Consider the following 20,075-nt stretch of genomic DNA (forward strand, 5'->3'; position numbering starts at 1 on the left):
TTAATTATAGTTTGTATTTAAAAAATTTTAAATTAAATAATAAATCACATTTTGAAAAGAATATCATAAATAATATTTTTTTTCCTTTAATTTTAAAAAAGATGCCTTAAAAAAATCAAATATCGTTTTTATTTAAATGAAAACCGACTTTTTTTTTTGCTTATATTTCAAGGTTTCCAATATTTTTTTAATTAAAAAACTAGTAAATCAAAAAAAAATTCTTTTTTCAAATCCATGCTTTATGCAAGCAGAATTCTATTGGGCCTAGAAATTCTTTTTTTGTTATCTTTTGTAAAAGGAAAAATTACTGTTACGTTTTTAAATTTTTTTTTTTTAATTCAGTGTTCTTATGGGGAAATACAAATTAAATTTTTGTTAACTTAATTAACTTTTTTTGGTCAAATTTTTCCATTTCCTTGTATTGTCATCGAAAATGATTAAGTGTGCAAAATTTGAGCAAAATTGGTTGAGAAAAACGCTTTCAAAAATTGATTTCAAATTTTGTGGCACACAAACATATATATATTGAAAGTAACCTTATATAAAGCATGGAAAAAAAAAACATGATGATCTAACAACTTTTTCGTGAATAAAAAAAGGTTACGTAGTTAATACTAATTTCAGAAAAGCCGGTCGGTTAAATTAAAAAGTTAGTTTTATCCATTTGTTTGTAACAAAATTTAATACTTACGGTTACGCGTTATCGCCAGTTCTTTTTTCAAAATTTTTAAAAAGAAACCTGCCAAAAAATTGTATACGTTCGATAGTAAATTCTCCTCAAAGGATTTTAACAAGTAAATTATTCTTAATTTCGTTTTAACTGTCTTTCATTAACTTAATGTTTTAAAAGCCCGTGGGCGACCTACGGTATTTTATAAAAGCTAAAATATTTTCAGTGAATGCTTTCAATGCATTGCTGTAAAAACGATGGTTAACTATTTACTTAAAACGAAAACACAATTATACGCATATTTCTTGATACTGAATAGATATTAGAAAGTAGACAATTTTAACGTAGTTAAACTCTGTTGACTTAATACTAGTTTGCATTTATGAAATTCGAACTTATTCAGCCTCTCAATAAAATTTCGATTTAAACACAATAAAGTTACCACTTTCTTTATTACTAAATTGTGTTAATTAAATAATTTTTTCAGAATAATTATAATTCTTGGTTGGAGTATGCGCTATGTTTAACAATGAGTGAAAGTTTTTAAATATCTTTTGCTCAAAATTAAAAATAGAAATTAATATATTTTGTCTATTGTAAGATGTATGGTTTGAGTAAAAACACTTTTCAGTTTCTCAAAATAGCTATATTCTGTTGCTCTTATGTATTAATTAAAACCTCTACTACTAATACTATGTATTAAAAAAAAAGAACTCTACTTTTAACAGAATAAAAAAAGTTAAAATAAAGTTGTGTAACATTGACACATCTTTAGAAAATATATTTGTAAAATGTGTTATGATTTAGTACGGTTTTTGTTATTATATTACCGGTTTATCTAGAATTCTTGATTTTTAGAATTCAAAAAGGGTTTTGTTGCGGATATATTATATTATTAACACGAGGTTCTTAAGAAAGTATCAACCCGAGCTTCTCAATTATTGTCGTAAAAAAATAATTATTAAAACTAATTATTACATGGCGCCCGATGCAAAAGAAGAAACTTGAGTGAAGAATATTGTGAAGAAAAAACATTATTATTTATTGAACTCAGAAAAAGAATCGATTCGACTTACAAAAGTTTTGTTTATATTTGATTTGGTTTAGGATTTGAATAGTTTCAACAAGTGTTGGTAAAAAAAAACATTGTTGCTTTGTTGATTGATTAGTAGTAGTAGATTTGTTATTGTTGTTGATACATATTTCATTGTGAGTATTGTGAATAAGAGTGAGCGAGAAATTTGTATAGAGAGGATAAGTTATGGCTGCAATATTAGGTAGGAAGGTAGCTAGAAGAAAGGCATTAAGAAGTATCTTTCAAAAAAATGTTGTAGAAATTAGTCAAGCTTTAGAAGACCCTGAAACTTCACAGTCCAAGTTTATAGCTTTGAAAAATAGCTTAAGTGACTCTTATACCAATTTAAATAACATTGATGAAGAAATAGTTAATATACTTGATCCAAATGAGGTTGAGGAGGATGTTTTAGCAAGTGTTGAAATAACTGCTCCATTTCACAATATACTTTCTGAATTGAATCTAAGGTTAGAATCTGTAAAATTAGGTTTTGAAAATTATTCTGAACAGAGCTCTAAAAATAAAATTAGTTGCAGATTGCCAAAAATTGAACTCCCAGTTTTTAAGGGTAACTTTTTAGAATGGCAAACATTCTGGCATCAGTTTAATGTTGCTATACATAGCAATGATGATCTAAATAATATTGATTGCTTCAATTATTTAAAAAAATATTTAGGAGGTCAAGCATTGACTAGTATTTGTGGCTTAACCTTATCGTCTGAAAATTATAGAGAAGCAGTTTTTTTATTGACCGAACGATATGGTAACCCACAAGTTCTAATCTCTGCACATATGGATTCATTATTAAAACTAGTAAAAGTAAAAAGTAGTGATAATGTTGATGGATTAAGGAAACTTTATAATGATATAGAGGCAATAGTTCGAAATTTGAAATCGTTAAAAGTTGAAACTAACACCTATGGAAGTCTTTTGATTCCTATTTTAAAGGATAAATTACCAGACGATTTAGTTCTGTTAATTTCAAGGAAATTTAATGGGGAGGTTTGGACTATAGATTTATTACTAAAATATATTCGAGAGGAGTTAAATGCAAAAGAGCGTTGTTTAACTAATAATAAAAGTATTGAATACAGAAAAGTAAATAGTCAGCCTTTCACAACTGCAGGATTATATTCACAGAATATTAATCATAACTTTAAAAATAATAAAAAAAAAGCTTATGCAAATTCATTTGAAAAAGATAATCAAATAAAAAAAAAGTTTAATTAACCTTGTGTATACTGTTCAGAAAATCATAGTCCTTGGGAATGCAAAAATATAACAAATTTTTCAACTAGAAGAGAAATTTTAGAAAAGCAAGGTAGATGTTTTAATTGTCTTAAAACGAATCAAATATTCAAGAATGGTCAGGCAAATTATATTTGTAGTAAGTGCAAAGGAAAGCATCACATTTCCTTGTGTGAACAAGAAAACAGTTTTGTTGGGCATGCGACACAACATTTTTCAACTATTTTGTTGCAAACAGCTAGAGCAAACATAAGTGCAGTATCTGGAAATAAATCCTTAAAGGCAAGAATCCTATTTAATAGTGGTAGCCAACGGTCTTATATAAGCGAGAATATTCAAAAAAGATTAAACTTAAAGATTATTAGAAAAGAAAAGATTACAATTAAAACATTTGGGAAAGATAATGAACAAACATTACAATTGTTAAATGTCGTTCAGCTTAAGGTCAAACATAAATATTCAGATCATTGTGTTTATATGGAAGCATTATGTGTGCCCATTATTTGTAGCCCTTTTCAAAGGCAAAATGTGTCATTAGCTGGTAGTCAATTTAAATAAATAGCTAAACTCTCATTAGCTGATCATGATGACGGGTCTCTAAATTTTCATGTGGATATTTTAGTAGGTATAGATTTTTATCATAGTTTTATGTCTGGAAGAATCATTAGAAGTTCAAGGGGTAGTTTAGTAGCTAGTGATACAGTTTTAGGGAGTGGTCCTATCCCACAGAAAAATAATACTCAAAAGGCCACAGAGTCATATTTTATGAGTCATTCTATGCACTGTGAGGTAGAGAGTGAAATAGATGAGCTTAGGCAAGACCTAAATAGATTTTGGTCTGTTGAGACTGTAGAATCTCCTGAGAGTTGTGTTATGCATCAGTTTGAAAGGGATATCACACATAATGGAGAACGATATATAACCAAGTTACCTTTCAAAACTGAACATGACCTTCTACTTGATAACTACAATATTTGTAAAATCGTCTGGCTAATTTAAGAAATAGGTTAAACGATAAAAAACTGAATATGTCGCTGAATATAATCAAATTTTCGTAGAATATGAAAATAATAATATAATAGAAAGAGTTAGTGAGTATGATATATTTAAAGAACCAGGGTGTGTACATTATTTGCCTCACAGGCCTGTCATTCGAAGAGATAAAGATACAACTAAAATTAGAGCTGTTTTCGATGCATCATGCTCTACGACGGGACTGTCTTTAAATGATTGCTTGTATTCAGGTCCAAATTTATTATCTAAAATATTTGATATTTTACTAAAATTTAGGTTCAATGCTATAGGAATAATTGCTGACATAAAACAAGCATTCTTGAACATTGAAATCTCTTATGAAGACAGAGACTACTTGAGATTCTTGTGGTACGAGAGAATATCTGATAAGGAGGATAAATTAATTGTATATAGATTTCTTAGAATTGTTTATGGTTTAACTAGCAGTCCTTTTCTTTTAAATGCCACTTTAAAATACCATCTGAATAAGTATTTAAAAGATGATAAAATATTTATTGAAAGGTTAATAAATCTCTATGTAGATGACATAGCCTCTGGCTGTGAAACAGTTTTAGATGGAAAAATGTTTTATAAAAAATCCAAAAGTATATTTTTAGATGCAGGGTTTGAATTAAGAAAGTGGGTAACAAATGATCAGGAATTACAAAATTATTTTAATAAAAAGGAAACTATGAAAAATGAAAACCCAGAATGCAATCTAATAGTTGATGAATTAAAACATTTTGAAAGTGAAATTATGAAAAATAAATATAATAACAATAATTGATAAAGATTTTAGGAATTGAGTGGAACGTAGTGAAAGATGAATTTGTTTTTGAATTTAAATATTTTGTTAAAAAGGCTAAAGCAATCAAAACTACTTAAAGAAATATTTTAAAAATGGCTGCGTCTTTCTTTGATCCCTTTGGTTTTATAACACCGATAACTTCAAGAGTAAAAACTATTTTTCAATTGATTTGTAAAGATAAGAGTGAATGGGATGAAATAGTAGCAGGAAGAATAGAATTAGCATGGATAGAATTTTTAAAAGACCTTGAGTTGTTAAGTTCAGTTAGAATTCCAAGATTTGTGTTTGAGAGAGTTAATGAAGATAGTAAGAGTGTTCAATTACATGGATTCTGTGACAGCTCTAAGTTTATTTATTGTGCTGTTATTTATCTAGTTATAGAAACATGTTTTGGAGTGAATAGAAAGTTTTTAGTTTCAAAGTCACGTGTTCCGCCCTTAAAAGAAATAAGTATACCTAGACTAGAGCTATTAGGTTGTGTGTTGCTGAGCAGACTTATAGAGGAAGTGTTAAGAGTTTTGAGTAAAAGATTGAAATTTGATAACGTAATTTGTTGGTGTGACTCAGAGGTAGCATTGTATTGGATTAAGGGAAAAGAGAAAACGTGGAAACCATGGGTAGAGAATAGAGTGAATGCCATTAGAAAAATTGTTGATAGACAAAAATGGAATCACATTAATGGAGAATTGAACCCAGCTGATTTTCCTACTTGCATAAGTAATTTTGTTGATTTAGGATGTTGGTTAATAGGGCCAGATTTTTTGTTAAATATGAATGAAAAGATTAAAGAATTTACAGTTGATAACGAGTTAAATGTTGATATTATGTCTGAATGTAAACGAGGGGGAAATGTAGTTGTTTGTAATGTTGTTTTGGAATCATCGCCAGGTTTGAGTAGTGTTATTGATGCAGGTAGATTTAGTTCATTTGAAAAATTAATTATAACTACTGCATATGTTTTTCGATTTATTAACAATTTGGTAAAAACAATGAAAAAGCTACCGTTAAACAAACAAGTACTTTTGACTTCAGACGAGTACAAATATGCACTCAATGAATGGATTAAAGACGAACAAAGAATTTTACGAAACGACAGAAGATTTGATAAGTTAAGAAGTTCACTTAAGTTATTCGATAATGAAGATAAACTTCTACGATTACGAGGAAGATTTGAAAAAGCTAACTCAAACTTTACAGCAAAGCACCCTTTAATATTACGAGGCAAAGAAAGTTGGTTCACGATATTACTCATTCGTAACTGTCATGAAAAAGTTTTGCATCATGGAATCGAATCAACGCTGAATAAAGTACGTTCCCAGTTCTGGATAATAAAAGAACGATCAATGATAAAAAGTATTATTAGACAATGTGTAATATGCAAGAAATTCCAAGGAAGAACATTGTTACCACCTAGCAGCCCAAATTTACCTGATTTTCGAGCTAATAATTTATATTCGTTTCAATCATCTGGTTTGGATTACGCAGAACCTTTATTTATTAAAACAATTATTAAGGACGTTGTCTGTAAGGTCTATGTTTTGCTATTGACTTGCGCGTCTAGTCGAGCGATCCATCTCGAAATCACACCTGACATAAAAATTCCAACCTTCATTAGAGCTTTTAAGCGTTTTACAGCACGAAGAGGTCATCCTAAACTTATTATTTCTGATAATTTTAAAACCTTTAAATCTAAAGAAGTTAAATTATTTATGACAAAGAACGATGTAAAACAGAAGTTTATTCTACCAGCTTCTCCCTGATGGGTTTTACGAGCGTTTAGTTAGATCTGTTAAAATTACATTGAAGAAAACGATTGGAAAGGCTCTTCTATCTTACGAAGAATTAGAAACAATACTATGCGAAATTGAATCTGTGATAAACAGTTGCCCTTTATATTACATAAGCGAGGATGATACTCCAGAAGCTTTAACACCATACCATTTAATGTTTGGTCGAAATATTCATAATAAATTGAATGAAATTTATAAACTACCTGAGGATGTTTCAAAAAGAACAGTATTTTTAAAAACAGCAATATTTAATTTTTGGAAAAGATTTGCATCTTTGTATCTTAATGAACTTAAACAACACCATTTATATGTTAAAGATAAAAATTCATATACCGAACAACTAGTAGCGAATGATGTAGTTCTTATACGAGACGATACCAAGATCCCTAGAAGTCAATGGCGTATGGGAAAAGTTTTAAAACTTATTAGAGTAACTGATGGAAAAGTACGAGGCGCGCATCTACAAATTTTATCCAAAGAAGGAATTCGAACAACCTGTTTTCGACCTATTCAAAATTTAATACCTTTCGAAATTAGCAACAACAAGCCAAACGAAATGATCGAAAATAAAAATAATAAAGTAATGGAAGATGAACCAGGTGTGATTGCCACCAATGAAACGTGCAGGTCAAATAGTAAGCGGCCGACCAGACAGGCAGCAAGCGCAGGTGAAAATTTGCGGCGTTTAAAAGATTTATATTATTAGTTGACCAAGTCAACCTAGGGGTGTATGTAAAAAGTGTTATGATTTATTACGGCTTTTTGTTATTATATTACCGGTTTATCTAGAACTTTTGATTCGTAGAATTCAAAAAGGGTTTTGTTACGGATATATTATATAGTTAATACGAGGTTCTTAAGAAAGTATTAACCCGAGCTTCTCACTTAGTCTCGTAAAAAAAGTAATTATTAAAACTAATTGTTACAATATTTTTTCTCTCGATGTGAAGAAATTATTTTAATGTGAAATATTTTCAGGCGATTACCGATGATATTGCTGCCAACTGATTGAAAATTAAATTAGCCATGTAACATTATTGATAGATAATTGATTTTTTTGTTAGCATGCAACTGTCAATGTTATCATCTATATGGGATAACTTTGACTTTCACACAGAGAGTAAAGATTTCTAGTTTTTTAATATTTTTAAAATGTCAAAAATAGAAGGTCGACACTAAAAAAATAGCAAAAACTGAATTGTTTTTTAAACTTTTCTTAAAAAAATTAAGTATAACTGGTTAAAAAAAAGATTGAATTTTACACCCTCTTCTCCTCCCCCCCCCCCTCCCCTCCAAGTTAATACAGTTAAAAATAACAAACTAATAATAAGTAATAAATAAAAAGACTTAAACAAGCATTTGAACAAAATGTTTGTAAAAAACTTATTAAAAAAGTCTTCAAGAAAAATTAAAAAATCTAAAAAAAAAAAATTAACAACCAAATTATTTTACAACACTTTAATTACTTGTGTTTTAAATTTTATATGTACAAAATTAAACTTTCATAAATTTCGTTTTATTTAACACCTGAGTTTTAGATGTTATTTTTAAGGAGGTTTAAACATTTTAATAAAATTTTAAGTTGGACTTTTTAAAATTTTTTGGTATTCTGGTTTATCCTCCTCCAGCTAATTGCCATACGGAGGCCACATCACCAAGGCCCGCGAAGACAAGTTCAGCTTCTTAAGGAGCGTCATAACCCGCTCTAAGAACCAAGTATGGGAAGAACGAAGATATATTAGAGTGAAAAACAGAATTAGTCGTGTTAAAAAGATAGCATATAGAGAAAGCGGACCGAAGTTGCACACGATGTTAGCAAGAGCGGATCCAGACCATGTCGTAAGGGGGGAGATTTTAAATGTTTTTCGATTTGCGGAATGCAGACGATCTAGTAGAGGAGGGGGGGGGGGAAGTGATTTTTAGATTTAATGATTTGTTAGCAAGCAATCACACAATTTTGAATTTGCACTACATAACTTTATTAAATATGTGATTTTAATAAGATAGCCTAAGTATAATATTTCCGTTTTCAAACAACTTGTTGTGTTTAATATATAAACTAACAAAAATAAAAAAAATTCAAAACTTTTTAAGGGGGGACAATTGCCCCTATTGCCCCTCCCTCCTATGAATCCGCCCTTGGATGTTAGAAGGTGCAATACATGCTGTTAATTCGGTCACCTAATTAATGCACGCGAACTAACACAGGGACTAAAGACTTTCAGTATGTTTTTTTTTCCGTGACACTACACTGCACTAGATGTTAACTCTTTCAGCGACACGGTAAATTCTAGAATAACCGGCAGAACAAAAAATAAAGAAAAATTATATATCAGTCTGTTTAAATAAGCTACAATTACTTATCGTATATTACATTTGTATACCCATGTAATATATCGTTAGAAAGATAAAAATAGTTTCTATAAAGATTAATAATCAGATTTTCAAAATATTATCTTATTAAAAGATATTAAGAAATCTTAAACTGAAATAAGTTAATGTTGTTACTATTACTGTATCACTAGATTGATCATCAGATTCATAATCCTCGATGTCCTCACTTTCACTAAATTCTTCATCAGAATCAAAAACTGTATTATCTTTCTCAAGCCAATTTATAATATTTTTGACAGCAACCTCCCCATTGGACACGGGACTAAAAATAGACGTCTTTTGAACGTTCAAAAGACGTCCACAACGTTTAAAAGACGTTCAAAAGACGTCTTTTTTACGTCCTGTGCCCACTGGGTCATTTGACATTCGGTTTCGAATTGGATAACGAAAGCACGCTTTTTCAATTAAATAAATATGAAGGAGTGCATTCGCAGAGGAAATCGCAAAAAAGAGGCGGGGGTGTTGTAATTTACATCAAAAATAGTTTGCGACAGGGAATTTGTTTCTATTGAAATCATTAACAATGACTCTAAAAATACCTTAATATCATGCTGTTATAAACCGCCACAAACATCAACAGAAATATTCTCAAATCATCTTCAAAATATTATTTTGAAAAGCTTACAAGAAAAAAAAAATTATTTATCGTAGGAGATTTTAATCTTAATGCTCTAAATTATGAAAATAATATGGAAACACAATGTTTTTACAATAATTTATTTCAATTTGGTGTAATTCCTCTTATAAATAAACCAACCCGAATTACAAAAAATTCGGCAACACTAATAGATAATATACTAACGAATTCTTTATTTGAAATCTTCTTAAAAAAAGGAGTAATTAAAACATCTATATCGGATCACTTTCCGATATTTATTTCAATAAGTACCTCAAATAAAATTAAAATAAATGAAAAAAAAAACAATCACAAGGCGACATTTTTCTTTGGATAGCCAGGTTAACTTTAAAAGTGAGTTAGGCAATATTGATTGGTCAAATTTAGAATCCTCAAATGATACCAATTTAATGTATAACACGTTTATAGATATTTTTGTATTTCTTTATGATAAACACTTCCCCAAAGTAGTAAAAACAATTAAATTTAAAGACATAAATTCATCTTGGTTGAGTAAAGGTCTTAAAAAATCATCTAAGCGGAAACAACGATTATATATAAAGTACCTTAAAAAAAAATGCGATAAAACAAAATCGGAATACAAGAGTTATGCAAGTCTCTTTGAGAAAATTAAAAAAACCGCTAAAGCTAATTATTATAATAAACTACTTGATAAGTGTCAAACAGATTCTAGGAAAACATGGCAATTATTAAAGGAAATTTTTGGTAAACCAAATATTAACAAACCGTGCTTTCCTAAAACTATAAAAATCAACCACAAAGCAATTCATGATGAAAACGTCATTGCAAATGAGTTAAACAACTTCTTTGTTAATATAGAATCTAAACTTGCTTCCCAAGTTCCTAGTGCAAATAAATCTTTTGATAAAAATTTAGATCGTAATAAAAATGAATTGAATAACGAAAAACTAACCATGTTAGAATTTAACAATGCTTTTAAAAGCCTAAAAAAAAACAAAGCAACCGGAATCGACGACATCAATAGCGACATTATAATTAATTGCCAAAACGAGCTTAAAGTTCCTTTATTTAAAATATTTAAACACTCCTTAAAGGAAGGTATCTTTCCTGAAAAACTGAAAACTCCGAAAGTAAAACCTATTTTTAAATCAGGAGATACAAGTGAACTAGGCAATTACAGACCAATATCAAATACTTTCTACATTCTCTAAGATACTTGAGAGAATTATGCACAATAGAGTATATACTTTTTTTAAAGAAAATAATTTTATTTACTCCAAACAATTCGGCTTTCAAAAAAATACATCAGCTGAACACGCAATCCTTCACCTAGTTGATGAAATAAAAAACTCTTTTACAAACGGAGAAGTTACATTAGGTGTATTCATAGATCTCTCTAAGGCTTTTGATACAGTCGACCACAAAACATTATTATCAAAGCTTAACATGTATGGCATAAGGGGTAGAACGAACAAATGGATAGAAAGCTACTTAGATAAACGTGTGCAATCTATATACTATGGAGATAATAAACTCTCTAATCCTTCCATATTAAAGTGTGGTGTTCCTCAGAGTTCAATACTTGGGCCTTTGCTTTTTTTAATCTACGTTAACGATCTCTATCGGGCATCAAAAAGAATTTCAACTATAATGTTTGCTGATGATAGCAACTTTTTTATCTCCGGAAAAATTATAAACGAACTGTGCGTAGAAATGAATCAAGAATTAGAAAAAATTTCTGGATGGTTTAGGGCAAATAAACTTTCTATTAACTTAAGTAAAACGAAGTTTTCTTTATTTCATCCTTCTTATAAAAAAAAAGAAGTTGAATCTTCTCGTCCAAAATTGTTTATTGAAAATAGAGAAATAAGTAGGGATAATGTTACTAAATTTTTAGGTGTTTTTATTGACGAAAATCTAAATTGGAATAAACATATCGCCTATTTAAGTAGTAAAATATCTAAAAGTATCGGAATAATATACCGATCACGCCATTTATTGAAAAAGCCGCTACTCAAACAAATCTACTATAGCTTTGTTCAAAGTTATTTAAATTACGGTAATACAGCATGGGGAAGTACCTATAAAAGCAAACTAGAACCTCTCTATCGTAAACAGAAGCATGCTATACGAGTAATTAATTTTAAAAATAAAAACGAACACACAAAGCCTCTTTTTAAACAGATGTCTTTACTAACATTGTTTGAACTAAATATATATAATGTTCTAAGTCTTATGTATAATAGTTAAATGCAAAAAACTCCTACAATATTCTATAGTCTTTATAAACAAAAGCCCGAGTATAAATACCTGTTGCGCACAAATAGTACCCTTTTTGAGCCTTCATGCAAAACTAAGCTTGTGCAATTTAAAATTACTTATCGTGCACCTCATATCTGGAATAAGTATTTATTACTTAATCAAAATATTATTAACCTTGAAAACTTAAATGGCTTTAAAAAAACTATTAAAAAGAGTATTTTAAAGTATAAAAATTTACTTACTGATTTTTTCTAAATTAGTTCACTGCTAGCTTCTTACATAAACTCTTATTTTTTAATATACTTTAATATATATTTCAAACATTGCGTTAGCGATAAACGTGGTAATATTAAGAAAAAGTAACAATACATGTTTGTATAATTGTTATCTTACACTTTAATACAATTATAATGTAACAATTTAACGTAAAAATTTTGTAAATATTTTAATTTTTCTATACGTATATATATATGTATGACAATGTAAAGCGGTTCTTGATGATAAGACCTTTTGGTCTTCTGCAAGTTTCCCGCGTTCTTCTTACAGTTCGTATTACAGAAGTTTGTTTATTATTTATGTTTGTGATTTTTTTTTTTTTTTGTATTTATATGTATATTCAATCTTAATGAATCTTTATTATGTAATCACGAAAATGTATACTATGGAACAAAAAATACATTAAAAAAAAAAAAAAAAAAATTTTTTTCAATAAATTTTGAAAGCAAAGCTTCTTCAAAGGTAAAACTAATCAAATTAGGTTATTTATTAAACATAAGCATGAATCAGTGGAAATTTTCACCTTGCTTGAATCTAAAAATGGTTTTAATGATTGTTTTTCTAAAAGCCGTTACCACCGGCTTGCCGGTTATTAAAAGCAAAAGCCGAGCCGGTGACAGCGGCTCGCGGCGTTGAATGAATTAGTGCAATTAGACAAAATAGTGCAATTAGACTAAATTGCAAGTGCAATTAGACTAAATTGCAAGTGCAATTAGACTAAATAGGCCTGGTGAATAAAAATAAGCAATTGCTTTTACTAAGTAATTGGTCAGTTTTACGAGAATATAACTTCAGGGAATTTGCACAAATTTTTGTTCACGTAAAGCTGAGCAATTACTCAACTTTTTTGGAGTAAATTGCTTAAGGTGGTAGTACAGTAATGAGAGAAAAAATATATATATATATTCAACTTTTACATTTTTTTTTTCTACAATGTTTAATACACCATTAGACAGATAAAAAAAATTATACAAAAAAATAAATAAAAAATAATTTTTAACTTATTAATTGCTAAAGGCCCAAAAATGGGGTAGAGGGCGACATAAATTTTTCAGTAACCGATATATTTTTTTATTTGAAATTTTAGCTGGTGATATATTTCATGTGGCATTGTGTCGTGGACTAAAAGATTTAAATTAGATCTAAAAAATAACAAAATATTTGCATTTATGTGAATTAAGGTAAATTTGGGGGTAAATGACGGCACAAATACTTTGAAAATTACCAAACCAAAAAAGCACTCAAGATTATTCTAGTGTATGTTGTAGGTACTAATATAGTAAATAGGTGTGCCAAATTTCAAGTAATTTTGATTATTAGTTTTGAAAATATTTTTGTCGCCAGCCCAAAAAACATGACTTTGAGAAAAACGCAATTTAAAAAAAAAAAGTAAAAAACATTAGTTCAAAATTCTCCACTTTTATACGTCACACCTTCCAATGTTTTATTTTGATCACAAAGCCTTTTCGCATTGCTCTTAATTTTTTTCTTCTAGATTTTACTTAAGGGGTACATTGCTTTTCTGCTTTAGATATTCGTTTAGTGTCCTTATGCATTGCATAATTTTGCGCATTTATACCAAATATCATTCCAAGTTCATTAAACAACTTGTTTAAAAATTATTGACCATCATTAAAATTTAGCACAGCTGATGCCAGTCCAATACTTAGAGCAGTTCTTTCAATAAATATATCTTTTAGGCATTGCTCATAGCTTGCTTAGGCATTATCATGCATATCATGCATTAGGCATAGCATGCTTAGGCATTATCAATTGATTTAACGACTCATTGGGATTCTGCGTTTTACCGTGTAAACATTTTTCAAGAAGTTTATCGGAACCAAGGTCCATAATTATTGGTTTGATAGCATCACATACAGAAGCAGGAATACAAATATTTTCTTTATATGTCACTTTTCCAGTCAGTTTATTAGTCTGAAATTTGCACCACGAATCTTTGGTGCGCAAACAATACTGATGGCGTGTTTCACCATCACAATTTTCAGAATAGTGAAAAAGTACAGCTGCAACACTCTTTTTCATTCCATATAAATTTCCAATGTTCTGCCTTATTGCCTTGCCATAATAGTTTTGCAATGTATTTATCACATTATCTGTTAAGTGACCAGCTTCTCCTAACTTTTTGCCATCACATAAAATTTCTTTACTATTTTTTTTTAAATTTCTTAAGCGAGTACCAACACGTTGTTGAATATGCCCAATGCACTCCGCTTTTTTAATTTCTGTAGTATCTCCATAAGGCTTAACAGCAACAACACTAACATAGGAACTGCTATCTCCATCACCTAGAAATGTTGTAAATCTTAAATTGTTTTTTTTTCGGAACGCAAAAAAATTTTTATTACACCACTTGATTCCATAGAAGAAGCTGAACCAGTGTGACTGATTTGACACTTTTGATGATGTAAATAATGAAACTCAGTGTATTCAACAGGATGTGTGTATTTTTTTAACTCCCATATCGAACACAACTTTTAAGTTTTAGTTTCAATTTCAAAGTCAATACATTTACCATTTTCTACAGCAACAGCTGTTACTACTCCCTTGTTCGATGTATATATGTATATCCACGTTTCTGCCATGATCCATCAAACCCACATATAATATCTTTAGATGTTTCTCTGATGGGTCGTAATTCATCGGCTTCATTTTTCAGGCTTTTATCAACTAAACTTTGATACACATCCAACAGTATATGCAATGTATTATTATAACTGTTTTTATTCATTGGCGGTTGCATATTCATAATTCCACAAAAGTTTTCTATAGCTGACAATCCTTTACCCATTTCACGAAATGCAACTATTACACGAGTGTTTATGTCAAACGGTTTACGCCTAACACATTTATTTTTAACTAGATAATTTTGTTTTGCATTACAGTTCTTTTTTTCAATAGAAGAAGACGAAAAAAAAGCAGTTTCCCATTCACAACCATTGCAACAAATTTTTAGTCTAATACTTAAGCCATATTTTTTTGAAGAATCTAACTGCAAGTTAACTAACTCTTCACATTCTGGACATTTGAGAAGCATTTTTGCATTTTTCAGTAAAATAAAATTCATAATAAAGTTAAAGTCTTCACTTATATTTTGAGGATCCTGTATAATCTCTTTGTTAAACAACTTCTTAAAGGATGATGAACATGGAATGTTGTCAATTGACAACTGAAGTTGATCAACTGAAGGTATAGCAGTAGTTTCATTAAAATTGCAATTTTTTTTACATCTGTTTCCATGAAACTTTGATTTTTTATTTTTTATTTTTATTCTTTTTTTTTTTTTTTCGGTACACCCATAACACCTTTATTTGAATAAGATATTACAAAAATTGACTGCAGTATATAGAAAAAAGCAAGCTTGTCAAGAGCAAAATAGTATTAAAACTGATTTATGCGCATACATTGCGCATAAATCGAGTCAATAAACAAGAAGCAGTAACTGAATAACAATATTCCTTTTGTACAGTTGATGGCGAGATGGGTTTATTGCTTTTTGTGGAATAACTTTTATTGTAAAAACGCGTAGTAGCGGAATAAACAAAGCGTTGCTATGGATAAAAATTGATATCGAATCATTTAAAACAAATACTAGAAGTGGATATCATGGTTTTTTTTGTTAACCAAGAAAAAAACGGAATTTAGAATAATTATACTAGCCAAAAATTAAATTTTTAAAAAAATGAATTTTTTCGATTTTAATTACTGTACTACACCTTAACTTTACGTGAATAAAATTTTGAGCGATTTTTGCTCAAATTTTTATTCACGTAAAGCTGAACAATTACTCCAAAAACGTAAAAGGAATTGCTTTTTTTTATCCACCCGTCCTACTTATTGCATTAGACTATAAAATGAGCAATTAACAATTGTTTATTAATTTTTGAATAATGACCTGATAATATAGGCTTATGTATATATAGACAAGCAGTATTTAAATAATAATATATTTTTTTTTTTTATAAAAAAATAATTTAAAAAGAAAATAATAAAACGCAACAAACAACAAAGAGGTATATTACTCTAATAAAATACAAACGCAAAGTTGAAGAACTAAAGATTAAATTACAAAAGTTATATTAAGGCAATATTTACTAAATTAAGTTCTTTACATCTATTACACTGGATGGTCATAGACATCATAATCGACGTCATCTTTTAAATCGTCTATAATAGTCTTGGTTTAAAGCACAACATTTCTTCCAATAATGACGACAATTAAAAAATATATATATATATAAAAATCCAACGTTAAATGGAATGTTAAATCCATCTAAAACAAACAAAATTAGACACACGGTAGATTTGCAATTTTCGGATGAGTTAAGGTAAATTGAATAAAAATTAAGAAACAAACAGAAAAAAAATACTGAGAACCATACTAATGATACAGGATGATCTTCGGGTTTCTTCAACAAGGCAAATCAACGATTTATTTTTCTTATCTTCACATCGCCCAAGCAAAGTTCGCATTGATTTTTTAAAGTTTTTTTCAGCCACGTGATTAAACATTGGGCATGAACATATCGTGCTGATCCAGAGCAACTACATGGCACAATCAACTCATCATCATCACTCAAACATATTCGGCAGATATTCAAACGTATAGATACTCAAACATATTCGGCAGACACTCAAACATATTCGGCAAATAGATTAGCTTTAAATATTAACAAAACAAAATGGATTACTTTTCACTCCTGCGCAAAAAAACGTTTTTTACCAAATAATATGCCTCAAATTCATATTAATGAAACGATAATAAAAAGAGATGCTGTTATAAAATTCTTAGGTGTTTATCTTGATGAGAATATTACTTGGAGAAAACATATTGATCATATAAGCACTAAAATTTCTAAAAACATTGGCATTTTATACAAAGCCCGAAATTATCTAAACAAAAAAACCTAACCCAACTCTATTATTCATTTATACACATTATATAAATTATGCATTCATCGCCGTTATGCAAGTACGGATAAAAGTAAATTACAACATCTTTATCGCCGTCAGAAACATGCAATCCGCATAGTTAATTATGCAGATCGCTTTTCACATTCAAAATATTTTTATGATTATATGAAGGTTCTAGATGTTTATAAACTGAACGTACTTAATGTCTTATGTTTACTTTTATAAGGAAAAACGATTTATCTTTATTTGTTTTTAATGACTTTTTTTTTTAAACCAATAAATAAATACGCATTAAGAAATTATAGTTTTTTAAATGAACCTTTTGTAGAACTAAGTTCAATCAATTTTGTATTTCATATCGTGCACCCCATCTTTGGAATAAAATAGTATTACCAAACTTTGATCCTTCTATTATTCTTCCTGTTTTTAAAATTAAATTAAAAAAATTCATTCTTTCTATGGACGACATTCTAAAATTCTACTAAAAATATATGTAAAATGTATTTGCTAAATCTTCAGCTTATTATATATTAAAATGTGTTGTGTCTTTGCATAATGTAAATACATTAAATCTTTTTTTATGTATTATGTAACACGACTAATATTGTAAACTTAAAAAAAAAAAAAAAAAAAAAAATGATATTTTTATCTGAACTTTGAGACGTTGTTTCACAGTTTGATTTAAACGAAACAATGCAACTACTATTAAGTTCAGATGCATGATTTTTTTGTAAGTTTTCTAAGATATTGTAATTATATATCTATAATCCAATCAATTATTATAACTTGTTTGTAATTGTTTTTCCCTCGTGAAGCTTTCTAAAAAATATATTGTGCGGCTTTCGTTCTTAAGTAGTGTGGTTTTCATTGGTATAAGCATTATAGCCACATATATATCGCACCGACGTACACTCTCAAAACAACAAAAAAATGGTAATAAACCCCTCGCAACTTTTCTCTAAATTAAGTGCCCTTTTTTAAATAATATTAAATTGCAATAATTTTTTATTTCAAAAGTATAAATAATTTTTTAATAAAACTTTTATTTTGTATTTTATAGTAAAAAGAAGTGAAAAAGTTTGTTATCATTTTCAAAAAAATCTGAAAAATGTGAGATTTTTATTTAACTAAAAAAGAGTAATTTTAATTTAAATAAAAGTATATATTTATTTTGAAGATAATCTTTTGGCTCTATATATTTCAAATTTACTCAAAAGAAAAAAAAAGTCCGATTTTTTTGTTTAAGTTTACAGACTTTTTGAAAAAAAAAGCAGTAATTGTATTTTTTTGGTTTATATATCAGCCAAAAAAAATGTTCCACCGAGTTTCAAAAAAATATATATTTTTTCTAGTTAATTAATATTTCTACTTTTAAAATATAAAGGGATTACTGTGATCTCCTGCGGTATTGGAAGTTATAAAGAAATACAAATGTTGTTAAACACTTAAAAACCTTGTTTTCCGTCATTTTTGAAAGTATTTTGTTATAGTCAAAACAAATGAAAATGGCGGGAAACTTAAATTTTAATTTTTTACTTGAATTACTTGCTCTAATATAGTTTTTAAATCATAAATATTAAATATAGTTTTAAAAAACGCGCTTTTGTCATTATACACTATTTAAAAGTTTGTTAAAATATTTATTGACAATTTTAAAGAACGATTTATTATTCGATAAGTACAACATGTTTGAAAAAGCTTAACTGAACAACTTTATTATTTCCTGTAATATAAAGTTAACTTAGTAATACAGTGTTTTAACAGGATGCAGTGGCGGATTGAGATTTTTTGGGGCCCGGGGCTATTTAAAAGTAGGAGGCCCCGTTCCACTAACAACGACAAAAATGAGTAACACAAAGACTTTCTTGAAAACGCTATCACTGATATTTATTTATATACAAATTTTATATTTATTTTATTGAATTAAGTTGAGTGATTTTTTTCTGCTTTTTTCTTCCCCGCAAACTCTGCAATCACATCGCTGAAATCCAAAGTTTCTAATAATTTTGACTCAATAGTTAATCCTGCTATATTACTTAAACGACTATGGACCATTGTTGATCGGTGCATGTTCTTAACTCTTTTAAGAGTAGAGAATTATCTCTCAGCCTCGCAATTTGTTATGGGAATAGTTAGAAACAAGCGATATGCTATATAAACATTTGGAAATACATCAATAATATCGGTTTCAACAATCCAATTCACAACATGCAGAGGAACCAATGTGTTTTCAGTCTCAGATTTATCTTTTTTATGCGAAAAAACCCGGAGGCTTTAATAATGTTACAAATTATTCTATTTCAAATGTGAAACTATCTTCTAAATCATTTGAGTACACTTCTACAATTTTTTTCGCGCTAACTTGCAATTCCATGGTACTAATAGTTAACAGCTTCGATAGAAATTCAAATAACTTATTTACGTGGTTGTAACCATCACTTCTTATAGTTAATTGTGTCACAAGTTTGTCAATAATGAAAAAAAATGTATTCACTCGAAACTTGTCGGATACGCTTATAGAATCAGCTTGGTTTTCTCCGTTGCTCAATTTTTTAATTACCTTTCTTTTGTTCTTATCCGAATAGTCTTTTTCAATAAACGAGCTAAGTTTTTTCGATTCATTCTCAAATCTCGTAAAGTCGTTTGTAAGTTTTTTACAAAGTCGATTAGTGAAAGTAACATACTTCTTGCTGTATGCAAATCTAATTCAACTTTTTAAAGAAATTTGCTAACTGCATTAAACCTCTTAAGTATGTGATGCCAAAGTACAGCCATGAATGCAAACTCTAGCTTAAAGATCTTATTTAATAAACACAAAGCTTCATGACGAGTATCAGATTTTTTTTCTGTATCCTCAGCTATATGACATAGCGCTGCATGAATCCCATCAAAATTTTCTACTAAACTTTTTGAAGCATCTGACCTACATAACCATCGTGTATCTGATAGGCACTTAAGTGTAGCGTGATTTTCTTTCAATAAATCCAATCTATGTGTTGAAGCTACAA

General features: G+C 28.8%; 3 protein-coding genes and 1 long non-coding RNA gene across 4 annotated transcripts; 3 read left to right on the top strand and 1 right to left on the bottom strand.

The window, feature by feature from the left end:
- The first annotated feature begins 1,931 nt into the window (after positions 1-1,931).
- Positions 1,932-2,975, top strand: LOC136086368 (uncharacterized). Its single transcript, XM_065808664.1, has one exon. It carries the CDS (start codon positions 1,932-1,934, stop codon positions 2,973-2,975), a length of 1,044 nt encoding a protein of 347 aa, XP_065664736.1.
- A 666-nt stretch (positions 2,976-3,641) lies between these two features.
- Positions 3,642-4,794, top strand: LOC136086369 (uncharacterized). The gene is made up of 2 exons (XM_065808665.1): positions 3,642-3,858; positions 4,052-4,794. Exons 1-2 carry the CDS (start codon positions 3,642-3,644, stop codon positions 4,792-4,794), a joined length of 960 nt encoding a protein of 319 aa, XP_065664737.1.
- Positions 4,795-4,907: 113 nt separating this feature from the next.
- Positions 4,908-7,311, top strand: LOC136086370 (uncharacterized). Its single transcript, XM_065808666.1, has 2 exons — positions 4,908-6,539; positions 6,622-7,311. The coding sequence occupies exons 1-2, from the start codon at positions 4,908-4,910 to the stop codon at positions 7,309-7,311; spliced, it is 2,322 nt and encodes a 773-aa protein (XP_065664738.1).
- Positions 7,312-16,154: 8,843 nt separating this feature from the next.
- LOC136086611 (uncharacterized) lies at positions 16,155-17,270 on the bottom strand. The gene is made up of 2 exons (XR_010641467.1): positions 16,536-17,270; positions 16,155-16,426 (listed from the first exon to the last, which is right to left on the bottom strand). It is a non-coding gene; the product is annotated as an uncharacterized LOC136086611 (long non-coding RNA).
- Positions 17,271-20,075: the final 2,805 nt, after the last annotated feature.

The sequence above is a fragment of the Hydra vulgaris genome, chromosome 10, assembly GCF_038396675.1.
Source record: "Hydra vulgaris chromosome 10, alternate assembly HydraT2T_AEP".
Lineage (NCBI taxonomy): Eukaryota > Metazoa > Cnidaria > Hydrozoa > Anthoathecata > Hydridae > Hydra > Hydra vulgaris.

What these genes read in the sequence shown, in the direction of transcription:
- LOC136086368 (XM_065808664.1), top strand. Translation starts at nt 1,932, where the DNA reads ATGGCTGCAATATTAGGTAGGAAGGTAGCTAGAAGAAAGGCATTAAGA.
- LOC136086370 (XM_065808666.1), top strand. Translation starts at nt 4,908, where the DNA reads ATGGCTGCGTCTTTCTTTGATCCCTTTGGTTTTATAACACCGATAACT. An exon ending in TATTTATGACAAAGAACGAT is followed by an intron (nt 6,540 to 6,621) that starts GTAAAACAGAAG and finishes ATTACATTGAAG; the next exon opens with AAAACGATTGGAAAGGCTCT.
- LOC136086369 (XM_065808665.1), top strand. Translation starts at nt 3,642, where the DNA reads ATGTCTGGAAGAATCATTAGAAGTTCAAGGGGTAGTTTAGTAGCTAGT. An exon ending in GACTGTAGAATCTCCTGAGA is followed by an intron (nt 3,859 to 4,051) that starts GTTGTGTTATGC and finishes AAATTTTCGTAG; the next exon opens with AATATGAAAATAATAATATA.